This window comes from Elgaria multicarinata, chromosome 5, assembly GCF_023053635.1.
Source record: "Elgaria multicarinata webbii isolate HBS135686 ecotype San Diego chromosome 5, rElgMul1.1.pri, whole genome shotgun sequence".
Classification (NCBI taxonomy): domain Eukaryota; kingdom Metazoa; phylum Chordata; class Lepidosauria; order Squamata; family Anguidae; genus Elgaria; species Elgaria multicarinata.
Genome location: NC_086175.1, coordinates 109,913,895 through 109,926,194, shown reverse-complemented (window position 1 = coordinate 109,926,194; position 12,300 = coordinate 109,913,895). Strand labels below are relative to the sequence as shown.

At 45.9% G+C, this 12,300-nt stretch overlaps 1 protein-coding gene across 2 annotated transcripts; it reads right to left on the bottom strand.

Moving 5' to 3' along the window:
- Positions 1-441: 441 nt before the first annotated feature.
- Positions 442-11,964, bottom strand: SLC46A3 (solute carrier family 46 member 3). 2 transcript variants are annotated; one of them, XM_063127002.1, is made up of 6 exons: positions 11,316-11,408; positions 10,382-10,595; positions 6,317-7,181; positions 4,506-4,589; positions 2,244-2,400; positions 442-1,699 (listed from the first exon to the last, which is right to left on the bottom strand). In XM_063127002.1, the coding sequence occupies exons 2-6, from the start codon at positions 10,571-10,573 to the stop codon at positions 1,612-1,614; spliced, it is 1,386 nt and encodes a 461-aa protein (XP_062983072.1). In that variant the 5' UTR covers positions 10,574-10,595; positions 11,316-11,408; the 3' UTR covers positions 442-1,611. The 2 variants fall into 2 exon arrangements, with proteins under 2 accessions (XP_062983072.1, XP_062983071.1); XM_063127001.1 differs by lacking the exon at positions 11,316-11,408 and adding an exon at positions 11,816-11,964 and having other exon boundaries at positions 443-1,699.
- Between the last annotated feature and the right edge of the window lie 336 nt (positions 11,965-12,300).

Here is a 12,300-nt window from a genome sequence, read left to right as displayed (position 1 = left end):
AGGGGAGAGCGAGACAATCGCTTTAAGTAAGCTGTAGGAGAGGCATTTCAACTTCTTAGAATGGGTGAAAAACACAAAAGTTGATGGCTGGGGGGAAGGAGGTGGGGCCAGGGGAAGGGAGTGTGATCATTAAGGAACCCTGGAGGGATGATCAGGACACCAGGTGGGCTTGATTTGACCTGCTGGCCTGAGTTTCTGCATCCCTGCCCTAAATTGTGACAGTGCGGAACTGTATCCAAGGAGAACCTGGCAGAGACGTGGTAGTTTGCATGCAGGTACTCAGCAGAATTTGAAAAGGCATATTAAAATATGTATCAGACGGTTAATTTCATAAGCAAGTGTGTGCACGCTTTTGCAAACGTTGGGCTTCTTTAGCTTAAAGGGAATCGTGTTGCCTTACTGGGCTTTGCTTCCTGCTTCTCTTGTGTGATTGTAATGGGCTGCATTACACGGGTGTAAAGGGGAGACCACATGGTCTATAACTGAAAACTTCCACTCCTCTCGGTGCTCATAGCCTTGAATGGGACAGCACCCTCTAATAGGTGCTCTGTAGTGCAACTTTGGCTGAACACAGTAGGATATCCCATATTTTTTCAGAAGGATTGGGATATCCAAGGTTTTTTTTAGAATGGAATAACTGGGAAGTTGTGCAGGAGGATGACATCATCGTCAAAAGGACCCGCAAACATTCATGAATGTTGCTCATGTGAAGAATCCCATCAGCTCAGAGGCATTTCACCCATACAGTCTGCAATGCCGAGTCTCACAATATATTAAATGTGGTATTAAGTCATCCCAAGTGAATTTTTTCAGTGGATTTGTGCGTAGTCTTCAACATGTGTCCAGATCACAGATTCAGGGGTAGGGGATGGTCTTCAAAGAATAGGGTGAATCAGGATGAGCTGACCCACCATCTCAACCTGCGTCTAGTCATAAAGAGGACTAGGTACCCTCAAGGCCAACTTGTGTGGACATCATCATGTTAAAATAGTTGGAAGAATCCACCTTTATTCTAAAATAGCAACCCTTTCAAATGAATATACGCACCATTAAAAACATTTTTTTGAATCTCATTTTATAAAAGCTGTAACTTTCCTGAAAAACACAAGTAAACAAAAGGATCCATCACACCAATGAATTTTCATTGCTGACTTACAGGAATTCATTATTCTAGGTGGCTAGCACTTTATGGAATAAAGTACAAAATCTTTTCCTATTTCTTTAAGATGTGTTGCTTCCTCTCTGCCGAGTCACTGATTTTTCAATGCCGCCAGATCCGTTACACTGCAATGTTTGCACATTCATTCTGTGCACTGCTTCACTAGGATGGCAGGCAACCGATCTCACCTCTCACCACTGCTGTTTTGGCATGGATAATTTACCTACTGCTCTTCTGAGAGCTCAACCGATGTGGCTTTATGACTCCTCTTTCTTCCCTTTTGCATGACATCCTATGGGATATCTAACACAGCAGCAAACCTGGGCCAGTCGATTCTTGCAGAGAGCTAGCAGGCGAGAATCCGATCACGTTTCAACTCTTGTAACACAATCAACAGGTGAAAGCCATTCAAGGAGAGCAGGAGAGGACCAGCCATTAGGTGAATTCTCTGTTCAGTTCTCCGCATTCTCCTGAAGAGAGTTGTCTTCGTTTACAAGCAGCACAAAGTCTTCTTTGCTCCGAGTGACACATATAAGCAAGCTGGGAGAAAGAGATAAGACTTTTAAAAGGAGATAGGGAATACATCGTGCTCTCAAGTCAACCAAAAACCACAACATTGACATACGATGCCATGGGAGAGGTCAGGGTAGCCTATTCAATAACGTGGCAGTGATGCTTTGCCTGCACAACTTGTAAGGGAGAGTTCTGTTACCCTGATCTTAGGAACAAGATATCTGTCGTGCCAGCTTTTGTCTCTCCAGGGTTTCCCAAAGGCCACTCCCCCCTCTGCTGACCACCAACTCTTTCTCCCCAACCACCAACAGCTTGGTGTTTTCCCAGCTTTTTGTGCCGTTTTCCCCCTTTTCAAATGGTTGAAATGCTTCTCCTAAGGCTTAGTTACTGGCAGGAAGAGTGTGAAGCGAAAAGATGCTGGGTCTTTTGGCCCCGCCTCCACTGGAACATGGCCCCAGAGAATGTGGCCCTCGGGGTGATAGAGGTTAAACACCCCTGATGTAAACTGATGCCCCTTAGTGTTACGTATTACATTTGCCAGAAGAACAGTATATTTATGATCTGTACTCACCTCAACAAGCCCAGTGGAACTACACAGAGGCCAGCCGTTAAGAGGAAAGTGAAGCCTGGAAACCAAGCTACGGTCGCAGCGTAGACACTATTAAAGACAGTAATTGCAATAGTCCCAGTCACAACCTCTAAGCAGGCAATGCAAGCAAACATGGCTCCTGTCAAGAGAAGAAAACATACGATTCTAAAAAGATGTTTATACTCCAAACCTAAGCACTTATGCACAAAGATAATGCTTGCTATTAGGCGATTAAAAATATAATAAATGTACAGCTACAATACTAGGAGGACATTGTTATAAAGTTGCATGTTATTGATTTATTACGTTTATATCCCACCTTTTTAAAATTGTGGAATTCCAGCTGGCTGCATGAGATAACCAAATGGCCTCCTCTCCAGCAATGACCAGACCCAAACCTGCTTAGCTTCAGCAAGGTAGCCGCCTCACATGCCTTCAGACCATGCCTGGGATGACAAGGTCTGTGCCTCTTAACTACAATCACAATCACAATCCATACATAACATCTCATCCAAGGCATTTCCTTGCCAGTTGAGCAAGCCTTAGAATCAGGATGAGAGTGAGAAGTGGAGCCATTCCATCAGCTCTACTGAAGACCACCACTATGAAGGTTCCTCCTTCCTCAGTTGTCACCACCAGCAGTCATTCCAGCAGGCTGCACTGAGGGAGATGAAAGGAGGAAGCAGGGCCATTCCATCAGTCCTGCTGGAAGTCTTAATATCCCCTCCCACTTCCCTTGTTGTACCCGTCCCCTTGGGATCCCTTTCCTGAAGCTATGTGTTCATTTGTTCTGTGTAAACGAGGGGTCTCTCCTTACACTTCAACCCTCCCTTTATCCACCGTCACACCCAGTTCGAGGAATACTGCTTAGGCTTAACCACTCCCTTATACTGCTACCACGATATAACCTTTATTTAATACCTTCGGTCTCACTGAGAGACTACCTATAATGAAAGATGCCCGTAATTAAAGCTGTGAACAAAAGAGCATATAGTTTATTAATTACACGTATAAGATGGTAAAGAAGATTTATTTGTGTGTTCAATAAAAGCTCTGAAATTATTGTTTCATTTATTCCTAGCCTCATCTAACTCCTCCCCCTCTATCTATCCCAAAACAACAGACCATTCCCGCACTCTCTGGCTCTAAACCCCAACTGTCTTAACGAACTCATCCCTATTTAAACCCCGCTCACTCCACACTGATGTCCTGTAGATTATGTCTTCCTACACGTTATTAAAAACATCCCAGAAAAGTGTCATGTTGTCTGCAAAAGCCAGGCCTTTGCTCACTTTTTCCTCCCTCCCTCCCAATCCTAGAAGTTTCAAGCTGCCCATTTAAAGGGGCAATGCAAAGCATGGGAGCTGGAAATGTAAAAGGGGGCATGCTTTGCGTTGCCCCTTTAAATGGGACTAATATAGGGGGGGGAAAGATTTTCAATATTATATGCATATTATTTGGAATGCACCTTTTGAGTTAAGACTATTTTGGGAAGGGGGGAATTATATTCTGAACAATGGTGAAAAGGGGGGAATGGAGCAAAAAAGGTTGAGAACCACTGGCTAGTCTGAAGGTTACCAGGGCATGGAAACCTGTTACCTTTCATGAATTAATTGGGTGAATAATATTGTATACATTTTTGTTGTAATTGACCATTGTTATCTTTTATGAATTAATGATGTGGACAATATAGTATACTCTATTGTTGTTATCTTCAGTGTGCCATAGCCCATTCAGATAGAATTATGTTTGATTATTTCTATGTGTGATGTATCGAGTGGTGAAGCCAACTGGCCGTTTATTCACACAGCATGACATATGTATTTCAGCATTAATGGTGTGATTAGACAGTATTTTTATTAAGCATTATATTTATAAAAGAATCAGCTCAGTAATCCACTCTTTGTGATCCTTTCTTGCTTGGGTTATATACTGGCTATCCTTATCACATGATTGTGGTGATGTGCCGGAGCTGGCACACCAGGCTAAGCTGGTGAAAGGCACTTGGTGTCACAAACATCACTTGAGCATCCATCTGGTGAAAGAACTGGACCTAGGAGCACCGTTGGTGTTTCAAGGAGAAAGTGATGGAACTATTCATAGTGGAACTAATTTGAGGATGACGAAGTGTTATTGTTCATTCACAGGGGGGAAACAACTGGAAAACCAACTGAACACCATCTAGTTCCTTTTGTAATTTACCCCACGGCAACCATGACCGATTCTTTGGCAACATCAACTCACCTTGTTCTTCGGGAAGAACTACTTTGGACAACATGGATCGAAGGACGGGGATAGGTATAAAAAGTAGCAAAGATGGCACTCGCACTGCAAGACATGAGCCACATATGTCAACAATCTTTCTAAAAATGAAAAGTGGATAATCATATTATACAGTTCAGCGTCATCCATTGCAAAGGCCAATGAAAGGAAGCCAAGATGTCAAGATATTAAACAAGGGAGCCCCTTTCAGAAGACCCCTACAGGAGAGGGGGGAAGCAGGATCACATCCACGAGGCACCCTACGTGGTCCTACCCTTTTTGCCATTGGCCGTGCCCTGCCGATCGCTCCTAAGAGTGTCTCCAAAACTGGACATGGCTCAGGTTCAATCCCTGGCATCTCAGTTAAAAGGACTGGGTAGCAGGTGATGGGAGAGATCAGACTTCCCCAACCTGGTGCAGTCCAAATGTTTTGGACTTCAACTCTCATCAGCCCTAGCTAGAATGGCCAATAGTCCAAAACACAGCAGCCAGTGTGGTGTAGCGTTTAGAGTGTTGGACTGGGACTGAGGAGATCCAGAGTTCTAGTCCCCACTCGGCCGTGAAGCTCACTGGGTGATGTTGGGCCAGACTCTCAGCCTAACCTACCTCACAGTGTTGCTGTGAGGATAAAATGGAGAGGAGGAGTATCATGTATGCTGCCTTGGGCTCCTTGGATTAAAAGGTAGGATATAAATGTAACAAATAAATAATAAATAAATAAAAGGTTGGGGAAAGCTGGGACAGACTATGGACAGCCATTTTGAAAGTAAATACTGGGCTAGATAGATAAATCAACTAAAATCAAGGGGTCCAGAAATGGGATCTTGTACTGGGCCCAAAATTTGTTAGCTATGGCAGTGAGCACCACCTTTTTCTAAATCATCCCCATGATTAGGATTTTCCTCCCAATTAGAGGGCAAAATCCAACACAAGTCCTACTTAGAGTAGACCAATTCAAATGAATGGGGCACAAGTTAGTCATGGCTGACTTGTTCCATTCATTTCAATGGGTCTGATCTAAGTAGGGCTTGTGTTGGATTTTATCCAGTTTCCCTGATTTGTAATTGCATTGGTCCACTGTTCTTTACCTTTTTTATATATGTTCTTATTATTTTATATTGCTTTTACATTGGTTTTTATATTCTATTTTAGATATTTTTAAGGTAGGGAACGTAGGGTATCACACAGTATACAAAAAGTTTAAATATGTTTAAATAGTTTAAAGTCCATTTCTGGGCCTGATTCAAAGTCCTGGTATTAACATTCAGCACCATCCACTGCTTGGGGCAAGGTTATCTGAAGGATCACCTCCTTTCATATGTACCTTCTTGGACCCTAAGATCACCTTTAGGACTCCTTCTCTGTGAGCCCCTGCCAAAGGAAGTGAGGCAGGTGGCTACCAGGAGGAGGGCCTTCTCTGCTGTTGCACCCGGGCTGTGGAATGAGCTCCCTTGGGAGGTTCGCCTGGCACCAACATTGAACTCTTTCTGGCGCCAGGGGAAGACCTTTTTATTTTCCCAGTATTTTAGTATTTTATCATCTTAGTCTTTTAATTCTGCTCTTTTAAACCTGAATTTTAAACCTGTAAAATGTGCACTGCTTCTCGGTTATATTCTGGATATACTTTTACATTGTGGTTTAAGTTTCCATATTTTATAGTTTAAGCTGTACTTTATGGTTTTCATTTTTGTCAACCGCCCAGAGAGCTTCGGTTGTTGGATGGTATAGAAATGAAATTAAATAAATAATAAATATATAGCTTCTGGATTTCATTGGTCCAGTACGGAACTCACCTAAAAACATCAGCAATGTGGTGTTGGCAAAGGCAGCCATGACCGCTCCTCCCATGTAAGAGAAGATCCCAGTGCAAACAAGGTAAATATCTCTCAGGTATCGAGAAAGTAAAAGCAGTCCCAGAAAGCCAATCAGAGAGGCTGTAGTGGAGACGGCTGAGCCATATCCGATGTAGATTGCGCTCCAGCAGAGGGGGGCGTTCAGTTCATAGAGGGTGTAAAGCATGGTCCCGCCAAACATCGTGAACAAGTAAGTCATGAATGTAGAAAGCAACAGTATCATTGTGGCCCGCTTCCTACAGGAAGACGACTTAAAGAGGAGATATACTCCAGAAAAGGTTTCCTTAAGGCCTTCTCTCAGAGACTGTTGCTGGCGTTCGGAGACCGGCACCGTCTCGCCCAGGCAACATGTGACATAGAAAATGTTGACTGTCTGAAGCAGTGACGCAGCCGCAAATGTCCACGTGAAGCCGATTTCCTTTAAAATGTAGCCGGAGGCCAGTCCTCCCAATCCAGACATGGATCCGAAGATCAAGTCAACCACGGCTATTCGGATGGTCTTCTGCCTCTGATTCTGGCAGAGATCGACCACGAAGGAAAAGGCACCTCCGAGGAAAGTCGCCATGCCCCCAAACAGCCCTGTCACGAAAGAAGACGCAAAGAGCAGAGAGAGGGGCAGGGAGAAATAGGACATCGCACTCAGGAAGCTGGTGCCTAGGAGACTCCCCACCAGAGGAAGAGCTAGTGATATTTTGCGTCCGCAGCGCTCCCCGTTCGCCACAAGAACAAAGGCCATCAAAATGCTCAAAATGGCTGAACTTAACTGCATTTTCATGGTGTAAAGAGAGGCTTCTTCTTGTACTTCCTGAAAGAGAAAATGAAACAGATAAAGGGGAAATCAAGTCAATCCATAAATCTAGTTCAGGACAGTCAACCTTTTTGGCCCGTGGGCATATCTGGCAATTGAAGAATCTCATGGGCACCACCACAAAATGGCTGCTGTGGGAGGCCTACCTAGTCACAAAGGGCAAGTAACCTGCCCAAATGAAGGTGTACCAGGCAGGGATGGGGTCTGAGATCCAACACAATTCCTTTGATCCCACAGTTTTCAGCACCAACAGAAACCCATTTCACAGCAATCCCAGCTGCTGGTGAGTAAAGATGTTGTTGTTTTTTAAGTGGGAGGGGTATACCACCTTGGCGGGCACCCTGTTGCCTACTCCTGATCCATTTCCATGTAATGATTTGCCTTCCCTCGCTCACTTCAACATCTGGATTTCTCTTTTGCAATGTGTACATGCTCAGCCCCCCCCCCCCGAGCTATGGGTCTCCTTGCATGTAGGAAACACCATACAAAGACACCGTGACCATTTCCAAAGAGATAGCCCTGTTAGCCTCATGTCACCGTAAAGACTTAACAGATTTCTTATGGCATAAGCTTCTGGGGACTGAATCCCACATGATTGTGCAATGCATAAAGTGTTAGGTGGCAGAATATCGATAACTGTGTATTTGTTTACACATGGGTGCAGAGATCTGCCATGAGACAGAAAGTCCATGAAATGCAAGCGGCACAGTCCGTGACATTTCTATGCAAAGTTTAACTGCATCAACCTTAAAGATAAGGCATCGATAAGCAAAGCAAACATGGAGGTTACCTTGTGTGCATTTGAGCTTAGCGATTGTGCCTCTTGTATTTCGTGGCCTTTTGAAACAAATGCGTACATTTTAAAAAAATCTTTATACCAGTGCGTGTGGGTCTGTACGCATCGCATGCCACCTTTGAGAGACAGTACACCTGGGGTGGGGAACCTTAGGCTGGCAGGCCAAATATGGCCTCCAGGGTCCCCTGGATGGCCCCACCTCTTTTCCTTGGCCCCACCCACTTTTACCCAACCATTGATCATTTGGTGGCTTCCTAGCTAACCCTTTGACTGACTAGCCATGTTTTTTTATCGGTATTCTGTGGTGTGTGTGGGTTTTTTTTTAAAAAAAATACTAGTTTTTAATATTGAGTCTTATTCTTTTATTTTCCTATCTTTTATTGTTCACTGCTCTGTAACCTGTCTAGATATGTAGCAGTATATAAATGTTGTAAGTAAATAAATAAATGACTACGTCCAGGGCCCCACTTAGTACCGTGGTCAGGAGGGCCCCCAAACACAGCTGGGTTGGCTGATGACATTTGAAGTAAAGTAATACACATCACTATCTAAAGATCATAAGACCATTAAGTCCAGAGTTTAAAATTACCAAACTGCATCACGGACTGGATATCATGAAATAAATCATGCTCACCTCCAGTTTGCTAACCCTTGTTCAACAACATATCTAAGCAGGAATCCTAAAATTCCCAACTCCATCTTTCCTGTGACAAGCAGCCAGCAGATCAAGATAAGAACCTAAGAACAGCCATGCTTGATCAGGCCAAAGGCCTATCTAGTCCAGCGTTCTGTTTGCACAGTAGCCAACCAGATGCCCATGGGAAGACCACAAGCAGGACACGAGGGCAACAGCACCCTCCTGCCCATGTTCCCCAGCAACTGCTGTGCATAGGCATACTGCCTCAGATACTAGAGGTAGCTCATAGCTATCAGGAGTACTAGCCATTGATAGTCTTATCCTCCATATCCTCTATGAGTTGTTCTGATCCCCCTTTAAAGCCATTCAAGTTGGTGGCCATCGCTACATCTCATGGTAGCAAATTCCATCATTTACTCCAGTGCTGTGTGAAGAAGTATTTCCTTTTACCTGTCCTGATTCTCCCACTATTCAGTTTAATGGGATGACCCCGGTTTCTAGTATTATGCGTGAGAAGTTCATCTTATCCTATCCACTTTCTCTACACCATGCAAAATTTTGTACACCTCTATCCTGTCTCCCCTAACTCGCCTTTCCTTTTCTAAGCTAAGCAGCCCCAAATGTCGTAACCTTTCCTTACAAGGAAAGATGGTAACCCCACCAACGAGATGGGGGCGTTTCTTCAGCTTTCCTACAGTCTGACAGAAAGTAGAACAGAGCCACGGACCACACAGTGGTGCTCAAATGAACAATGAGACTAGGGACAAAATGAAGAGGGAAGGAAGAAAGCAAGCAAAGATCAGCAATCTTTCTCACCGGGAGAAATGCCTGTGATATGAAGGGAGGCAAAAGACGCTGCAGATAAAGGGTTCTAAAGGTGCAAAGCCGGAGCTTCACAGGAGGCAATGATAAACCACCCGTGGAGAAACAAGTATAATAAGATGAATGGCTAGCTAGTTTTGGACACTTTGGGAGCAAGTAAGATTTTATGGGACTCCAGGGTGATGTATGCATTCTTCTTTTAAAATGACAGAACAAGCCCAGACACCATAAGCAATTGAAGCAATGATCAAGCATTAAAACAAAACATTCCTAACTAGGAGTTGGATCCAGACCGGGCCTTCTTCCACTTCCTCTTCACTGCAGCCTCTGGTGGCCTCAGAAAGGCCTCCCCCAGGAAAGGTTTGGGAAATGACATGGGGGGGGTGCAGTAGGAAGGGGGAATCTGCAAAAATTGAGTGGAGGCACCTTGTGCTCACACAACTCAAATCCGATTTTTTTTCCTCCTCCAGCGAAATGCGCGGCCATTTCATGCTGTGTGCAGGAAAAGCAGTGCGATAAAAATGCCCACTGAATGGGCCACACGGTCTTCGTTTACTTCCACTTTCTTCAGCGTGTGAAAGAAAAGAAAGCTGCTTTCCCTCTTGTGAGACAGGAGCATGAGGCAAAGCAACGGGAGGGAAATGCAATTCCCCACCACCATCTGAAGAACCTGGGGGGGTTCTACACGCCGTACTGAGGGCGCTTCCATGCATCCCCAGTGCGGCCCCAAAGCGATCGTGTTAGTTGCCTGGAGAAGCGACGAGGAAGAGGCGTCCTTGCCGCCGCCGCCACCTACCTACTTCCTCGCCGGCTGGGACGGAGAGCTTCACTTTCCAGGAAGCAAACCTCACTGAAATGAATGGGACTTACTTCTAATAGCATAGTGCTCTTAAACATGCTTAACTCTGTCAGGGTTGCACCTGATGAGCAATTTGGCCTTACCTTTTGCTTCAAGTAAGTTGGATTGCTTTGGTTGAGTTCACAGTGAGAGACGGTGTCATTATCTGTGAAGGTGGTGTTCGTCATCTCCTCCCAGAGCCTCCTGTAAACATACTGCTGCACCAAGGGCGAGTTCACAGAATAAAGAAAGGTGTATATGGAAATGACGGGTTCCACAACGAAAGTTTTCCTCATGCTTGAATTTTTGCTTTAAATTCTGATTGAGGGAGAAAAGAATACATTTGTTTGCTCAAATGAAAAATGCATGCATACCTGTCTTTCCCCAACCAGTAATCAAGTGATGAGAAATGTTGCAATACGTAATAGCTTTGCACAGTGTAACTAGAAGGGGTGTGCCTACTGGCATTCCTTGATAAATGATGCAAAAGTCAATAGTCTGTTTTGACCACGTTTGCTCTCACACTGCTCACATTAATATTTTTTAAAATAATTTTGAATGGGTTGATTTATCCAATTTCCTTCTTTTCCAGTTTTAATTTTGGTTTTGTTAAATCTTCAGAACCATCATAAATAAACAATCTAAAGCTTTAATAAACAAGCAAGCAAGTCATAGGTAATAATTAGCATACAGCAATACAGGAAGCAACTCCTTCATTTTGTTTTGTTTTGTTAAAGTTGTTCTCCTTTGTAAATCACAACAGCAAGTGTAAGGGGAGGTTATAGGTAACGGAGAATTCCCCTTGCTAGCCCTAGCACGGGAAATCCAAGGTTTTCTGTAGCTAGTGCTAGCACTAGCAAGGGAAACTCTGGGCAGGGTCCCCACGACTCCAATGGAAGCCACATGAAGGCCATGCAACTCTGCTTTAAAACCTTAAACACTTCGGGACCAAGTTATTTGAAGGACCGTTTGCAGACACGTTGAACCTGTCTGGGCCCTACAATTGGCCTTGGCGGCCTGGCAAATGCACGTTCTTACATTGTGGTTTCGTGTGAAAAGTACAGCTGCCAACAAACAAGTCGGCTTTTCGGTCGCTCGGAAAATACGTGGTCTCTTTCGAGTCACAGGTCACCAATCCTACTGCAAGAGCGGCAGCAGCAGCAGCAACAACTCCCGTTCACCTGAAGCCACTGCCCCCGTGCGAACCCAGGCAGCGCCAGATGACCGGCCCAGCCGGGGTTGCTTCACGGCCCCGTGAAGCCAGCTGCGTGGGAGGGCGATCGCGCGACTCAAGTCAACAAGAGGCCAGCCAGAGAGGTGGCCGAAACGTCCCGGCTGATCCTCAGCCCGCTTAGTGCAGGCTGGCCAAAGGTCGCCCCGGCTTGCTGCATGCATTTACACCCCCACCCCCCACCACCGTATGTGAGCCGATCCAGCGCCTCGCGTTCAGCCGGGCGAAGAAGGCGCCGGGAATTGCCGAGCCGCGCTGTCCTGCAGGTGCCTCCTCTCGCCCGCCGCGTCGCCCCCCCTCCCCTTACCTCCTAGCCCGCAGCCCGCTCTGCGGATTCCCCCGCGCTTCGGCTGCCAAGGACGAGCAGGAGGCGGTCGCCTCGAGAAAGCCCCTTGTTATTCTCAGCGGGTTGCAAATTCAGTCCGAGCCGGAGCCCCCGCTCATTGGCTCCCCGCACCGGGGAGGCCTCCCGCCAGGAGAGCAGCGATTGCTTCGCCGATCTGTCACACCATCACCGTGAGCCCGCCTCTCCGGCGCGCTCCCCGGGTTTTCGTTCCGCAGGGTGACTGCCGCCAGGGCGTCCTGGTTCGCCACGCATGCCCGCTCCGACCGCATCCCCACCCCCCCGCCGCAACGCGTGCGAAGGGGTCGGTCCTCTGGCAGGGCCAGCGGGCAAAGCTCGAGGAAGAAGCCGCTGGAGCGGCAGTAATTGGGAGATCCGAACTTCAGCCTTCTCTAACTGGCGGCCCCTGGACTACAACTCCCATCATCCTTAGCCAGCATGGCTAATGG

Coding starts and splice junctions, on each gene's coding strand:
- SLC46A3 (XM_063127001.1), bottom strand. CDS start 10,573: ATGAGGAAAACTTTCGTTGTGGAACCCGTCATTTCCATATACACCTTT. Junction 4,590..6,316: donor CACATTGCTGATGTTTTTAG/GTGAGTTCCGTA, acceptor CATGTCTTGCAG/TGCGAGTGCCATCTTTGCTA. Junction 1,700..2,243: donor GTTCCACTGGGCTTGTTGAG/GTGAGTACAGAT, acceptor TCTTTCTCCCAG/CTTGCTTATATGTGTCACTC.